Raw genomic sequence first — 18172 nt, forward strand, 5'->3', positions numbered from 1 at the left:
GGACTGAACAGGTGTGGAGAAAAACTTTTTAGGGCAAGGCTAGGGACCTGACTTTTATACTCATTTTCCACCACTGCAGGTGATGATCACATCAACTCCTGACTTTGAAAATGAATAAGTAAACAGAAAGTATTAAAAATCTATCCTGCCTTTCAGTAAAAACTGTATTTTATAGAAACCAAACAGTGCCAGTTAATGAGGAGAAGCTTGTCTTTTGAGAAGAATGACAAGTAATGGAAGTAGCATACATAATAGATTTAGAAAAATCACCATTTTCAGCTCCTAATGAAATAATTCATTCAGGCAACAATAATCAACGGATGCTAAAATTGTTAGGTGAAAAGTTGATGGGGAAATGGATGTTTGCATAGTGCCAGGTATCGCTTGCAAAGGAAAAAATACATCATTAAAATGAAGAGATCAGAGACCACACAATTCTGACTTTTCTGGGTTTCTGGAATTCAATGAGCTACTGGCACTCCTCTGCTCTTTCTGGATGGCCATCATTTTAATGATACATTATCATCATTCTTCCTTAAATGGCCTCTGTTAACTGTATGACTGCTTAGTGCTGTCTCCCTGGACAAGCTCCGAAAGTACACAATTTCAGAATCCTCTACCCTAACAACTTCTAGGCACTGGTCACCAACACCAACCTTTTTCCCGAGTTCAAGATCTAAATTTTTAACAGGATGTCCTAAAGGTTCTTCAAACGCAACAGACCCAAAATGAAACCCATCTTTTATATCAACCCACCCACCCTTCCCCAAAATATTCAAAATCATTTCTTCTCTCTCCTTCCTCTCTAATTGTCACAGTTACAAAGTTTGGTGGATTCAGTGTTCTTTGCCAACATTTCATTCCTTGGCCATCACCCTAGTTAAGAACCATCTCTCATCATACCCTTTGGACTCTGGCTGAAGCCGTACTCTCTAGCAGTGTTCTCCACTGCTTCCTGACATAGGATTTTTCTAAATTGTATGTTGAACCGCATTACACCTGTGGCAAACACTGCAGCTAGACCAGAGGAAGTTTCAGACAATCGTGCTCACTGCATCACACACGAAGACTTTTACTCAAGCTTTCCCTGGGCCTAACCTTCCAGTAACATTTCTTCTATAAAAATACCTCCCATTCGTCAAAGCCCAGTTCAAATGCTACTTTCTTTAAGATGCATTCTCTGATTCTCAACAGAACTAATTCTGCCACGCCCTTTGTTACCACTATATTCTAATTTTACTTCTAATTATAGTTCTAACTTATAATTTAATTGTTAAAATTGCTATTTCACTATAACAGAAATCTGGGCAGAACATTGCCATTCACCTTTAAACCCAAGCACTTAGCACAGTGGCATACATCAATGTTGATGGCTTTCTCGTGAATATTTTTACATTTACAATCTTCACATAGTTTCAGAATCCCAGAATACTTAAAGAACACTTTATTTTTTTGGATATATAAGGAAATGCTTAAAAAAGTATCAAGATAAAACTACTGTATTTTCAGATTTATACTAAAAGAAATATACCTTGTTATGTCTATTTCAATTTAAGGTCACATCTAAAGTATACAATGTCTATGGAAAAAATGTGTCTATTTCCAATTACATTTAAAAAACAATGTGTCATTTCTCCATTTCTGTCAGATAGGTGACAACATCCTACCTCCAATTGTGACATGTAATCCACACAGCAGAGCATCACATAATAATCATATTAAGACAGATACTGGCTAAAAATCAAAAGGTCTGTCCCTTTTGAACTATACCTGAAAAATTCCATACTTTTATATTTGTAGAATCAACTTTGAGCTGCTAAGGGATAAGAAAAATAAAGCTGACATTAACCCCTCATAACAAAAAAGTTTTCCAATTCAACATTGTTATTGGAAAGTCAATAACAAATCCATGTATTAATTTATTTATAATGTCTGAAAGGATCAGTTTATTGTAGTAATATTAAGTCATTATCAACTATGAGAAGAATTTCTAAAATATGTTATTAATCACTATGCAACACACACATTTATATTGTTGATAGTATCCTGCAGGCACTGCTAGCATTTTAACAATATTCTTCCTCACAATCCAGCCAAAAATTTGGATCAAGTACATGTAAAGCTTTAGTCATGTAAAGCTATGATATGTTTTTACATATCATGTAAATACATCTCAACAGTCATGTATTCATGATATGAGTATATCAATACACAGCATAACATGCAAGTACTTTCTATTTCACAATATATACTTGGATATTTCCAACTGAAATGCACACAATGCATTCTAGTCTCTTCAATTTGCAATATGCCTTTCAGTATCAACGATTTTTTTTAAATATGGTAATTTTAACTATATCTATATAATACCGTCTATATTCATTTATAGATCAAACTGTAATAACTACAAAAAGGCAGAATTTTAAATCAAGTATATTGAAACACCTATATTTCATTATCTAAAGATTGGAAAACAAAGCCATCAAATTAATATTTTTTTCAACAAATTAGAGTTGCCTTTATAATAAATTGGAGACTGTGGTTTAAATTTAATTCAAAAATCAAGCAAATGCCTCCATTCTATGTAGGTGTATATATAATACACTTCAAAGCATAAACAGAAATCTTTTTAGACTTATAAAAATCTATCAGTAGTAACTATGAAAAATTTATAAATATTCTAATGATTCTAATGTAATAATTTATTACAGTAAAGTCACTACATTATCTAAAAGATTATATAAGAAAAATACCTTAAGGAATCATTCTACTTTTTTAAAATTTTAACTTTAATCCTCCACTTACGAGACTGCCCCCAGTCACCCAGCTTTGTACTGGGTGGGAAATTTTCCCTCTTGCCATGAAGAAACAGATGTTACTGCTGTGATCAGGGATTTTTCTTATCATCTAAATATACTGCTACATCATCAGGTGTCAAAAAGCCATCCAGGCTGGGAAATGCATATTAATTTGCCACATGCTGGTAGCAGTATAGTTACGGGGTAAATCTCTTTCAGGGTACAGAGAGTACGTGCCCATTCTCTCCCTGTACCCCTCCCCAAACCAATTACAATCCAATAAAAAGAAATTACACAGAACCCATCCAATGCCTTGAGACAGAAGCTTATTCCTGGCATGCTAAGCTGCAACTCCCAGGCTTTATCTCACAGAAACAGTGAGTGATGGTCAGATCTCTCAGCAAGGCTCCATCCCTATGTTGCAGAAATTTGGGACTATTTCATGGATGTTAATAAACAATAAAATAAAACAACTTCTTGTTAATGAACAAAAACTAAAATATGTTTTCTTAGATAAGAATACCCAGCCATGAGAATGCAGCAATTTTTAAATCCATGAGCATTTCTCAAATTCAGGCCTGTCATGGGGACAGGTGCCAACCATGAGTCAGTAATTAACAACATCAGTTGATGAATGTTTACTGTAATTCATTCCAAAGAGGAAACTCAGATCTTTCAGGGAATGGCCAGGTGTGTCAGAAGGCTCACAGATCTGGGACTAAGCCTTGCTCTGCAGACTCCAGATACCTGAGTATAAACTGTGGGTGATACAACCTACCTTGTAATTTTTACTTTTCTACTTCTAATTTTGGGATAATTTTAAATGTATGGAAATATTGTAAAGGTAATACAAGAGAGCTACCATACACTCTTCACCCAACTTCCTCTAATGCTTACATCTTACATCAGGGTATACTTGCCCAAACTCAGAAATTAACATCAGTATATTATACTATTAACTAAACTATAGACTTCATTGGCATTTCCTCAGTTTTCCCACTGATGTTGCGTCTGTGTTCCAGGCTCCTATCCAGGACCTCCACCTTACATTTAGTTGTTGCAGCTCCTTAATCTCCTCTGATCCATGACAGTTTCAGTCTTTCCTTGCTTTCCTCAACAATGACAACAGGTATTTGGTAGAATGGCCCTACCACCCCAGTGGGGTTGTCTGATTTTTTTCATGATTAAATTGAGGTCTTGAGTTTTGGGAAAGAGGACCACAGAGGCAAAAAGCCTTTCTCATCACATCGTATCTGGGACCTGATATTACTGTGGTTATCACTGGGAAAGTTAACCTTGATCTGATGTTTAAGTGGAGTCTGTCAGGTTTCTCCACTGTAAAGTTACTGTTTTTCACTTTCCACACTCTACTCTTTGAAAAGAAGTCATTAAGTGCAGCCAACACTGAAGGAGAAAACAGAATAAAGCTTCAGTTCCTGGAGGGAGAAGTATTACTTAAGCCATCTGGAATTCTTCAGTAAGGAAGATTTGTCCCTTCTGCTTGAATAAGTTTGTTCAATCATTTACTTTTTTCAGTATGGACGCATGATATTTATTCCATTCTCTAGGCTATAATCCAATGCTATCATTATTTACTTTGTTGTTGTTATGCTGATTTGAAAAATGTAGATAAAATACCAAGGAAAAGGTCTAGCGTATAATTTTCCAATAATGATGACATTAATTACAAGGATTAGATAACAACAACAATACATTAATAACAAAGATTAGAGAAAGTAGACAACCACAAATCTGGGAGGGGAAAGAAATGCAGATTGGTCAGCATAATCAGATAATTATAATGACATCAATGAAATCAGCATATTTTTACTTAAGACTTAACAGACTATACAGTTGTTGAGGTTTTAAAAAATTATACCAGTTCTAATAAACAGATGCTCATCATTATGAAATGTTGAGTAATTTAAAATAATCAACTAAATGAATTTTTCAGCCATATATAAATTCTGTACATATGTTGGGAAATGGGAGGCATATTTTTAAGAGCACAGAATTTGAAATTGGACAATTGGGGTTCATGTCACAGCCTGAACATTAACACAGCTGGTTTAACTGTTAGGTGAGTTTCTCAAACTCTCTCAGGATCACCAAGGAAATGGGAATAACAGCCGTACCGAACCTGAGAGGATGATCAAATGAGACGTAACATGGAACACACCAAGCATCGTGCCTGGCACACAGTAAGCATGCACGTGCAAGTGCACACACACGCACACACGCACGTGCAAGTGCACACACACACACACAAACCACTTGACCAGCATTTCATGAAAATATCAAAACCTCAAAACCAGATATGGTTTAGGGAAGGGATAAGTGGAAGTCACTCTACCACAAATTGTAAAACAACTCATTCGAATGCATTTCTCTGAAGGCAGCCCCAGCACACAGTGGCAACAGGAATGAAGCAAATTAAAGAGCTGGACCATTTAGAATGGAGACACCAGATGCTCCAGTCTCAAGCAATCCCATCTCATATTTTCTGGCTTGAAGTGATTAGATGTAATTTAATGATTCCAAATAGGTAGGTTTATAAGATAAAGTAACAAAAATTAAAAATAGAAACCAACTTAAAAAGATGAAGTGAGGCCAAAATCTTATTTCCTGGTCCTCTCCCCCAAGTCAAGAAAAGTATGGTCAATATATTCATTTCCCTCTGTACCAGAAGTAACTTTGAGGGTGTTCATTAACAGTTCTGACATTAACTTGCATTTATACTCCTGGAGTGGTTAGCGAACTCTAAAAATATCACATCCATGTTGAAATAAAAATTCTCTCAATAATACCTTAGAATTTCATAACTTTGAACACAAATTATAATATTTAAAGGATGTGAAGACAGATTATATCCCTAAAGGTAGAAAAAAAATAATCGAGACTTACTAAGTTTATTAGCAACTCAGATGAGGTGAGCATGGCACTTGAAGCTGACCTCCTATGTAAATGATATAAATGATGTAACCATCATTTACTCAAAGTACAAAAATGCACTGCACTCAAATTAGTATTTTTTACTATGCAGAATAGGAGGGTGAAATGAATAGTTTTAGGAACCTTTAACATGAAATACAAATGTTGCAACAGAATAGTCTGTGTCTGGGCCTCAGGTGCATCCCCCTTGAAGGTGCATACCCCTTGAAGCTAATGCCGCAGAAAACTGATCACAGCTATAGATCTCTCACAGAGGAAAGGTGTTGTTTGAAAGGTCTATCTTAGCTCGTCCTTTGAGGTTTTGAACGGTTCCTGTAACTGGCCGGTAGTTATGCTTGGCTCATGAATAACCCAAAGATAGATGAATGTTTTTCAACAGTCAACTAGTTAAGTGTAATAGTTAAAAAATAAAATAGTATTTTCAAATTTACTGCTACGTGAACTGGCCATACACATTAGAAAGAACAAATAAGAAGAAGCAAAGACAAGGAGGGCAAAGAGTTGAGAAGGGGGGTGAGGGAGCAGAGAAATAGAGTATTTCTTTAAAATAAACAAGAAAATAGATACTAACTATGTCCCATACCAAGAAGTTATTTTAGAATAGCATGGAGTAGGATTCATTGAAATTGCTAATATCTTGTCTGCATAGAAACTGCTAAAGTTTTCTCACTCAATAAAACAGAGAACAGTCATTTTCTGGAGGTGTCTAGTGCGTGAATTATCATCGGTGAACTCATATGTGATACGGGAAATTTGGCATCTTGACTTAGTACATTCAAATACACTTTGAACTAAGATGATGGGGGTGCACAAAAGAACATTAGCAGAAACATTGTTTTTATCAGAATCCATCTAGAAAAATTATGTCCAATTCTACTTTTGCATTGATGGGAAGTATCCAATATCCCCATGGGTAGCTGTAGTACTCTTTAAAAGTCCAAACAAAGAATTTTAATTGCTTTTCATTTGAAAATGAAAAAGTTGTGCAAACCAAGTATGAAGAGAAGTGCGGTGTCACAAAACCAAATACAGCAAATGCTCCAAATGTCCTCTCCTAAAGGCATACACACTTGCCCTTTTCAGCAGACAAGAGGTTCTCAAAACAACAACTGAACTTAGGAATCAACAGAGGAGCTTTAAAGAAATACACACAAATTTCTGCGTATGTGCATATTTCTTCCTTTAAAAGTTCACAAGTAATTCTGATGCACAGCCAAATGGAACCATTAAGTTATATAGTAAGATAGTAAGTTCTGGAAGTTAGGAACAGTTCCAGTTACTTCTTTGGTTTTCTTTATCTCCCAAGTCCACCTCCAACCCCACCAAGTCTAGAACTTCTCACAGTGCTTTATACACCATAAGCATGTTATACTTTATTATTGATGAGTTTATTGGAATCAACTGTCAATTATTTTAAAAATGTTCATCTCCTTGATCAAATCATCCTAAGAAAATAATCAGGGATGCCATCATAAATATATATATATAAGGATATTCACTAAAGGGTACTTTTAAATGTTACTTAAATAAGCAAAAAAACTGGCAAAATACTGTCAATGGTCAAATAAAGTTAATAAATACCAACTACAAGAAAAAACTCAGTACACGATAGAACATTTTGCAAGCTATCAATACTTATGAGACGTAGGATGGTGCTCTCAATACAGGTTAGACAAAATTGCCAGAAACTAAACTATACTTATTACATGATTTTCCACTGGTAACAAGGACCACAGCCATCTCTACAGAGCTATGCTCCACAAAAAATCATGAAGTTACACTTAAACGTGAGTTCCATTCATCTGCGAGACTCCAAATTAGTTACCTGGTTCTTCATATTTTTCATTAATTCATAAACGCAAAAAGCAAATAGCATTATTATCAGAAAAAAAATGTTTTGAGAACCTTAAAATGTGCTATGAGACATGCTTATAAAAATAAGTTTCTAAAAGTAAAAGAAATAAGATCTCACACTCTTCTAAAGGCACAGGAAGGGAGACGACAAAGACATAATTAAGAAAGAAGAAGGCATCTCTTCCAAGACTCTGCATGTATCAGGGGAATTGGAAAGATACCAAACATGCCAAGCAACTAAATCAAACAGAAATAATAAACCCAGGGGGTAAGAAACATTCCAAGGTCTCTCTTTAAGAAATGAAAAAAAAAAAAGCTAATGATGCCAAGACAATATGTTCTCCTATCACTTTTCTTCCCCTTTCCCTAATCAGGTAAGACTTTCTCTTGGAAACTAGTCAACATATGATTTTTATACTAAATCATCCTGTGTAAATTTTTTGATGGGAACTATAACTTAAAAAAATCAACAGCTCTCATTTAGGAAAAAGGAACAAGGTCTTATAACAACTGCATAGTGAAATAGTACAAAGGCTTTATCCTTGGAACTTCATGGTAGACTGTTCTAGTGAGTGCCTCATTACAGCTTTCTTTATAGAACGAATCAAACACTCCCCAAATACCAGTCTGCCTCTTGATTCCCCATGACACTAACTAATACAGGTGACCAAAGAGATGACAAAGATGACTTAAGTATTCACACTGATTGAAATACTCTTTCCCAAGATGAAATATTAACCACGTGTACAATCTCAAATGTAAATACACCTTCTAGTGAAATACTTTCCATAAATGTGTGAGCAAAATGGACTCTAAAACAATGGAAACAGAGAGTCAGCCACAAAATGCTGGGGAACCATAATGAATAACTATCTCAAAGAACTTTGAAAAAGGCCAAGACTCCCTTCTTCACACTTCCATATAAAAGTATGACAAGTTTTAAGAAATCTAGAAGCCCATAGAAACTTTGGCCTCTCCAAGCTCTCAGCTGGCTTAGTAGCATCAAAATCTATCTACACTGCCTTCTAAATGTTACAGTGGAATGTGATATTGTCACTATTCCAACCAGGAAGATGCATCTTTCATTTGTGATTTTGAATTACAAGGGAGATTCCAACATGGTAGTTTTCTAATAAATTAGAATGGAACTTTCCTTCTCAGAAAGAAAATACTTTAATTGATTAGCATCTTTATTCTAAAACTGCTTGTTATGCTTACTCAACTTGGAAGAAGAAAAGCCACTTAACTATGTAGGTGACATACACAAGAACGTCAACTTGTTTGACCCATAAGAGATCAATAAATCACAAGACTATGAACTCTTAACTAATTTATTTCCATGAGTTTATAAAGAAAACACTAAACACTGCTAAGGATTTATAATATCTTGAAATACCCAGAATAGGTAAACTCTCATGGGCTGAATAGAAATCAATAAATGTAATGTTTTGTGTCTGGTCAGCAAGTACACTTTCCTCTAAGCATACTTTCTGAATACTGAAAAGATGAGAAGTATTTTTATATCTGAAAATAAGAATATTTAACTCAGATATATACATATAAAAAAACTTTCAGACTGAAACCCAAACAGCATAAAATTGAGAGAGCACATTTGTAAATATGTATTTGAAAAGTACAATAAAAGAATTCAAAAGACTCCTTGCACCTTGCACTTTATGTGTGTTGTCTGCGAATATGGCTTCACCTAGCTATACATGTGTAGGCAAAAGGTCTTTCCTATGTGAAAGTATGGGCATCTGCCTATATTAATAAACACTCCAGGCAGAGAAAAACCTTGTTGAATAAGTAACAATTAGAAAGAAGTACAGTTGAAGGATGTCTCACAGCACTGTTACTTATAATATGTAAAAATGGAAATAATATAAATGTCCAACAGTTTGAGAATGGTTAGTAAATTAGAGTACATTCTACAATGATGAAATATTTTGCACATATTACAAATATTTTCAAATAAAACTTATACTGAAATCCCTATATGAGAAAAATGTAGAAATAATTGGGATGAAAACATGTAGACAGTCTGACTGCAACTCTAAGGAGTATGGGTGTGTGTGAGTGTCTGTGTTTGTGTGGTCACCAACATTTTAATACTGGTGATGGGAATTACGGATAATTTTATTTTGTTCTATTTTATTGAGTTTCCCAAATTTTCTTCCATGATAGATATATGTTATTTAAAACAAGAAGTCAGGGTGGTGGGTGTGTTTAATTGGCAATGAACATTTCCACCGTCTTCTAGTGTGCCTTCCCATCCCACAGAGGCTGGAAAGCTAAGGCTACGTTTTTCAGATTCCCTTGCAGCTAAGGTTCTGGATGCAAACTGGAGTCTGCCAATCCAGATTCAATAGCATATGATTTTTAATGGTGAATTTTTTTGTGCAACAGCAACCACTTCTTGGGCTGTCGGTAATGGCAAGTATGAGGATGGAGATGATAGTGTTCGGAGGCAGCAGTCCAGGGGTCCGTCTCCAGCTTTGCAGGTGCCAAGGACAGGCAATTGTGAGACACTTAGGACAGAATGCTAATGTCTAGCAGCTAGACCCTGGGAGGCAGATTCCAGCCCCTGGGCTACAGTCACTGCAGCACATGCTCCTACTCAGCAACTGCACAGAACCAAAGCTCACCTCCTACACTGGGGCAGAGGTAGCAGCTCCCATGGCAGGCAGATTCATAGTTTTGGACTGCTCTGACAAGTCCTTGAGGCCCAACTTGAGGGCCTGCTACTCAACCCTTCCAATTATTTTGGAAGAAATTCTGAATATTAAGCCCTTTTATGTTTCAAATAGCTACCAAGGATGTTTGCTGCAACTGACTAATACACTCAAGATATTGGGAGTTAAATGAAAACGCTGATTATCTCATGACTTCTGAACCACTATCCTCCAACTAATTGAAAACCTTTTTAAAAAGTAATGAATGCTTTTCAAACTCACAACTTGACTTGTTTATACATTTATGAATATCCATATAAACTGGGTTTACGCTGAATAAAAATTAAATTTCATGAGATATATTCATAAACTGGATTCTGCTGCTTTGAATAGCCCATTGCACGATAAAGCCCTCTAAAATTTCATTGCATGATAAAGCCCTCTAAAATTTCAATCTTAATAATCTTTACGAGGAGGCACTCTGATGTAATTCTTCATCAAATCCATAACAAAATATTTGAGTAACGTGAGCCTAACAGTTAAGCCCCTAATCCAAAAATCAGAGAATAAAGCACACTCTGCATTTTTCTTGGTAGATTCTCCTTAAACTTATGCACTCTATTTTTTTAAACTTGAACTAGTTTAGAGAAGAGTTTCTTAAAATATAAAACAAACTTAAAAGAAATGTTTAAAACAGCCATTTTTACATAGATGGAAAGGATAAATCAAGCAAGTACCAAGCTACATCCATCTAAAATATTAATACATGACTACTGTATTTTCATATACTGTGCTACATTACTGACTGCACTGAAAAAATGTTTATTAATTCATTCAATTCAAAAAATGCTTATGAGCATCTATTCTACAGATTCAGCTGTGAAAATGACAAGCAGCTTAAGGCTCATTGTGTAAAAGGTTAGAATCATGGCAGAATGGTATGATAAGACTACTAGGACTACATGACAGAGCATTAAAAAGCAAACTGGAAAAAAAATAGACTGGATAGACTCAAATAAATGTTATTTATTTAGACTAAATGAGTTTGATCAAGGACTAAAATAAATTTGATCAAGGTCAAGGAAGAAAATTTTATTAAGATTAGACAGCAGACTTCCATTTAGTAGGGAGACTTAAAGAGGATAAAATTACCTACTCGGTAGTCAGAATAAATTACCATTAGGGTTTTTTTCATTCTCAAATACTCAAAATGCTATAATTTATTTAATGTACCTCACAATCCAACATGAAAACTTGCATATATCTGTATACAATAACCCTGTAAGTATGTGCAAAAAGCTCACCTAAGGGTTGCCCATGAAGAGAAACTGTAAGCAACTGGGAGACAGAGCAAGAGAGGGACTTTCACTGCACACATTTCAAATTGAAAACTGACATTTCCCAATCATATGAGCATATTATGTATTCAAAAACTGAAGACATAAATAAATGTACAACACATATAGCACCAAATTTTATCAGAAAATTCAAGTCCACAATAAAGCAGGAGATGCCCTGAACTTTCATGTCAAAGTTGAATAAGCACACACACTCAAGGGGCCTTAGTGAATACCCCCTAGAAGCAAAGGATCTAGCCAACATCTGAAACTCTGATACTAAGAGATGTGGAGGACTGCAGCCAGAAGGAGGTAGTAGTTACCTTCCGCTCACAGGCTTTGGGGCTGCCAGCAGAGTTTTGCTTGAGGAAACCAGCTGTTGTGGACCAGCGTGTGGGATTTTTCCGTGAAGGCTCTTCAGAGGAAAAATTATTATCACTGACAGAAGCTGAGATGCCAATTAAAGCTGGGTCACTGCTTCGTCGGACATGAAGAGGCATATCTATAAATAAAAAGGAAAAGCACTATGTTAAGAAAAAAATATATATTAGTGTTCTGAAAACCACATATTAGGATAAAAGCAGTTAAATCGTAAAGGTTAAACAATAGTTTTAAGAAAACGACAGTGGGCCAGCATTCTAAATAGAAATTCCATTCGTTCCTTTAAAACACTTAATGGCGAATGAGTTCGTGTTAGATGTGATAGAGGGATGGGCAGGCTTTGCAGCAGATTGCCTGGCTGGTACCCAGGCTCCATCACTTGTTCTCTGGGTGGCTTTGAGCAAGTTGCCTAGCTGTCCTGTGCCCTAGTCCCTTCTTATGTACCTCTCTCACGAGGTTGCTCTGAGTGTGACATGAGATAACGTGCTTAAAACAGTGCCTGGCACAGGGTAACACTCAATATATGATAACAACCATGACTACTATTATTATTCCAATATTTCTAACTATCTCCTATCACTCATATAAAATAAAAGTAACAAATCTAAGCAAAGGAACAAATTTCATCTAATTTGAATCATATCTAGTGGACTAAAGGCACAGAATGTAGATAAAATCAGGCTACTCTATTAAAGAATTTTGTTGAAGAAAATATTTTGTTCAATCAAGTATTATCAGAAAACATATTTCTTATGTTGAAGATAAAGCAGATCTTGATAATATGCTAATAAGTAGACAGTATTTGCCATACATGCATATACACAATTACATGAGACAGTATTTTAGCAACTGTATTCCTATGGAAGAGGAGTTTGCTTGCAAATTACTGTAATAAAATCAATAACAAAACCAGGCTAGCATTTGTATCACTAGCACTGAGAGCATCTCACAGAGATGATCACTGTTAGAGCAGAGAAGAAACAGAACTACAAAAAGCAGAGAGTAACATTTAGAATAGGAACCCAGAGCCCCACTCATCAACTGAGTGAAATCACTCAAAAAATATAAGCATAAGATAATTTTTATTATATTATGTAAAATAATCTGTTTTCAAAACTTAGCATGCAAGTTATTAAGTTAAAAATTAATAAATATTTACTAATGTTTTACAAAAAAATCCTCTAACAAAACAGCTTTAACCATGAGAAACAATTCTGGAACATTGAAGAATGTTAGGCATTGGTCTATGGTTTATGACTAAAGACAATTTATATACATTGAAGATTACATTTAAACCATTGTCAGTTCAATAGACTCAAGGATGTTTGTACTGGTTTGTATATATTATTTCCCCCAGAAAAAGTCATGTTCTTTGATGCAATCTTGTGGGGGCAGACATATTAGTGTTGATTAGGTTGGAACCTATTGGTTCGGTGTCTCCATGGAGATGTGACTCAATCAACTGTGGGTGAGACGTTTCATTGGATTATTTCTATGGAGGGGCTGCCCACCAATTCAGGGTGGTTCTTTATTGGATCACAGGAGTACTTTAAAAAGAGCCATGCTGGTCCAGATGCAGAGCAACTGAGAGTGACATTTTGAAGAGGAGCTGCAGCTAAAAGAGGACAAAATGCCCCAAGAGCAACATTTTGGAGAACGCCATTTTGGAACACAACCTGGGATCAGCAGATGCCACCCACATGCCTTCCCAGTTAACAAAGGTTTTCCGGACGCCACTGGCCTTCCTTCAGTGAAGGTATACTTGTCGATGCCAAAGCTTGGAAACTTTTATGGCCTTCAGAATGTAACTCTGTAACCAAATAAACCCCCTTTATAAAAGCCAATCTATTTCTGGTACTTTGCATAATGGACAGCATTAGCAAACCAGAACAATGTTAAAGCAAATTGGAAAGAAATGATCAGAGAAAACAGAAGCATATGAACCACAGGAATATTTCATTTAATATCTGCTTCTATATCGTGAGGATTTAAAAATAGTAATAGAGACTAACCAACATTACAAGAGGGAAAAAATGCAGAAAATTAACTCAAGATTATTGGTAGTGGTATTAATCATTGGGAGAAACACACATATGCAAAACAGGGAAGAATAATTCCAGTCTTTAGTGTGTGTAAATAATTGTGACAGACTTTGCTGCTTAAAATTTGTATTATCACCACCACTACCCCCCAAAAAAAACAGTAAGAACTATATTCACTCTCAGAACAAGTTCACAAAAATATAAATTTAAGTATCTATATGTGTTAGTTTATACTAGAATGCTCTAAAAATTATCTCCCAAGAAGCAAAAAATAATTCTCAGAATCATCAAATAAAATTGCGAACAGAAAGGAAACAAAATGGAAGTTGGGGGAAAGAATAAAATATTTCTAGATAATTATAATAATGCTACCTACATACGGGTTCTGTTGCTTTCCAATTACAGGATCTTTAATAATTCAGTTGTAAAGCAACTCTGGACACCTCAATTTCTGTGGTGTTGTTCTTAACTCTAAAAGAGGTATCAGTAAAAAAAAAATGTTGTTGTTTTTAACTCTAAAAGAGGTATCAGTAAAAAAATGGTGCAGAGGTAATGACCAAAAGCAGTATCTATTTAAAAGACTAACCACATAAGAGTATAAATTCAGGGACTACGTAATTGTATTGAATTTGTTTCGTCACAATAAAACAACTTACTTTGAAAATTCCTTCAAGAGAATACACTGCATACATGACTTAGATTAGATAAATAAGTAAGACCATCATCATTTACCTAGATATGATCACAGTATTGGTCTGTTCATCTAAAACAGACAAAAATAATCAGTATTTTACCTTCATGTACCTGTAACTCTCGAATCAATTGTGGGTGCACGGACAAAAGGGATCAGAGACTAGGTGGGTGAAAGCAGGGACTGCAGACCCCTGTGGGTTGTCTCTTAAAGGTCCAGATCAGGACACGGCCCCAGAGTTACCATTTGCATAAACTACAACATAGGTGATGCCCATTGGAGACGTGTGATAAGGTGGCCCTTCAGTGAATTCATCGTGGATTAAAAACAGTTTCTCCTCATTGTGGTGATCTCCATAAAAGAAATTAATATAAATGTAATCTGTATCTTTAGTTTGAACTACTTAATAATTTGAGATTTCAGGCCCCATGTTCACATTTGTGTTCACTGTCAAATTCAGCAAGGTGTCCTTGATTTGACTGCCACACTGATAAGAAAAGAACAGAATCCAATTTAAGAAATAAATACTATTTTCTCACCAAGGAATGCTGAACGATCTGAAGTGAGGAAAGAATTGAATCATCATCATGCACACAAGCACCATAACCAGGTCAGAAGCAAAAGAGTCCAGGCGGCCACAGTGCCAGGACTGTGTTCGTGTTGCCCTCACTGAAGAAAGGCCAATGGCATCTGAAACACCTCTGTCAGGTGGGAAGGCCTATGGCTGGCATCTGCTGGTCCTTTGCTCCCCGGTTCTATTTCAAAACGGCTTTCTCCAAAATGTCTCTGTTGGCTCCCAAGCATCTAACCTCTATGTCAGCCCTTAACTCTCTTAAGGACTCCAGTGATCTAATTTAGAACCACCCTAACTGGGAAGGGTAATACCTCCACAGAAATAATCCAATCAAAAATGTCTCACCCACAGTTGGGTGAGTCACATCTCCATAGAAACAACATAGTCAAAAAGCCCCACTATATATAGAAGACTAATAAGTCTGCCCTCAAGAGACTGCATTAAAGAATGTGGCTTTTCTGGGAGACATAATATATCCAAACTGGCACATGGAGGAACTACAACATATAAGATACCAAAGCATATCTGAAAAGACATTGTTCTAGACCAGCGTTTCTCAAACTTTTTGATCTCAAGACCCTTTCACATTCTAAGAATTACTGAGGACCCCAAAGAATTTTGTTTACTTAGTGTTCTAGTTTGCTAATGCTGCCAGACTGCAAAACACCAGAAATGGATCGGCTCCCACAGAGGGGGGTTTTCTAGTTACAAAGTTACAGTCCCAAGGCTATAAAGTGTCCAAGGTAAGTTATCAACAATCAGGCACCTTCACTGGAGGATGGCCAATGGTGTCCAGAAAACCTGTTAGCTGGGAAGGCACGTGGCTGGCATCTGCTCCAGAGTTCTGGTTTCAAAATGGCCTCCTCCCAGGACGTTCCTCTCTAGGCTGCAGTTCCTCAAAAATGTTACTCTTAGCTGCTCTTGGGGCATTTTTCCTCTCTTACCTTCTCCAGAGTAAAAGTCTACATTCAGAGGAGGCAGGGCAAGATGGCAGACTGGTGAGCTGTAAGTTTTAGTTACTCCTCCAGGAAAGTAGGTAAAAAGCCAGGAACTGCGTGGACTGGACACCACAGAGCAATCTGTCTTTGGGCATACTTCATACAACACTCATGAAAACGTGGAACTGCTGAGATCAGCGAAATCTGTAAGTTTTTGCGGCCAGGGGACCCGCGCCCCTCCCTGCCAGGCTCAGTCCCGGGGGAGGAGGGGCTGTCAGCTCCGGGAAGGAGAAGGGAGAACTGCAGTGGCGGCTCTTATCGGAAACTCATTCTACTGATTCAAACTCCAACCATAGATAGACTGAGACCAGACACCAGAGACTCTGAGAGTAGCTAGCCCAGCAGAGAGGAGACAGGCATAGAAAAAAAACCAACACGAAAAACTCCAAAATAAAAGCAGAGGATTTTTGGAGTTCCGGTGAACACAGAAAGGGGAAGGGCGGAGCTCAGGCCTTGAGGCGCATATGCAAATCCCGAAGCAAAGCTGATCTCTCTGCCCTGTGGACCTTTCCTTAATGGCCCTGGTTGCTTTGTCTATTAGCATTTCAATAACCCATTAGATCTCTGAGGAGGGCCGTTTTTTTTGTTTTTTTTTTTTTTTAAATCCTTTTTTCTTTTTCTAAAACAATTACTCTAAGAAGCCCAATACAGAAAGCTTCAAAGAATTGCAATTTGGGCACGTCAAGTCAAGAGCAGAACTAAGAGAGCTCTGAGACAAAAGGCAATAATCCAGTGGCTGAGAAAATTCACTAAACAACACAACTTCCCAAGAAAAGGGGGGTGTCCGCTCACAGCCACCATCCTGGTGGACAGGAAACACTCCTGCCCATCGCCAGCCCCATAGCCCAGAGCTGCCCCAGACAACCCAGTGTGACGGAAGTGCTTCAAATAACAGGCACACACCACAAAACTGGGCGTGGACATTAGCCTTCCCTGCAACCTCAGCTGAATGTCCCAGAGCTGGGAAGGTGGAGCAGTGTGAATTAACAAAGCCCCATTCAGCCATCATTTGAGCAGACTGGGAGCCTCCCTACACAGCCCAGCAGCCCAGAACTGCCCTGGGGGGACGGCACTCACCTGTGACATAGCACAGTCATCCCTCAACAGAGGACCCGGGGTGCACAGCCTGGAAGAGGGGCCCACTTGCAAGTCTCAGGAGCCATACGCCAATACCAAAGACTTGTGGGTCAGTGGCAGAGACAAACTGTGGCACGACTGAACTGAAGGATTAGACTATTGCAGCAGCTTTAAAACTCTAGGATCATCAGGGAGATTTGATTGTTAGGGCCACCCCCCCTCCTGACTGCCCAGAAACACGCCCCACATACAGGGCAGGCAACACCAACTACACACGCAAGCTTGGTACACCAATTGGGCCCCACAAGACTCACTCCCCCACTCACCAAAAAGGCTAAGCAGGGGAGAACTGGCTTGTGGAGAACAGGTGGCTCGTGGACGCCACCTGCTGGTTAGTTAGAGAAAGTGTACTCCACGAAGCTGTAGATCTGATAAATTAGAGATAAGGACTTCAATAGGTCTACAAACCCTAAAAGAACCCTATCAAGTTCAGCAAATGCCACGGGGCCAAAAACAACAGAAAATTATAAAGCATATGAAAAAACCAGACGATATGGATAACCCAAGCCCAAGCACCCAAATCAAAAGACCAGAAGAGACACAGCACCTAGAGCAGCTACTCAAAGAACTAAAGATGAACAATGAGACCATAGTACGGGATATGAAGGAAATCAAGAAGACGCTAGAAGAGCATAAAGAAGACATTGCAAGACTAAATAAAAAAATGGATGATCTTATGGAAATTAAAGAAACTGTTGACCAAATTAAAAAGATTCTGGACACTCACAGTACAAGA

General features: G+C 37.2%; 1 protein-coding gene across 17 annotated transcripts in view; it reads right to left on the reverse strand.

Moving 5' to 3' along the window:
- Positions 1–18172, reverse strand: part of PARD3 (par-3 family cell polarity regulator) — a 680011-nt gene that overhangs the window by 327864 nt on the left and 333975 nt on the right. For all 17 annotated transcript variants that reach the window (XM_037835598.1, XM_037835600.1, XM_037835599.1 and 14 more), the window contains exon 4: positions 11937–12115. In XM_037835598.1, coding sequence (XP_037691526.1) covers positions 11937–12115 — 179 coding nt within the window. The remainder of the gene's footprint in view (positions 1–11936; positions 12116–18172) is intronic.

Source organism: Choloepus didactylus, chromosome 5, assembly GCF_015220235.1.
Source record: "Choloepus didactylus isolate mChoDid1 chromosome 5, mChoDid1.pri, whole genome shotgun sequence".
Lineage (NCBI taxonomy): Eukaryota > Metazoa > Chordata > Mammalia > Pilosa > Megalonychidae > Choloepus > Choloepus didactylus.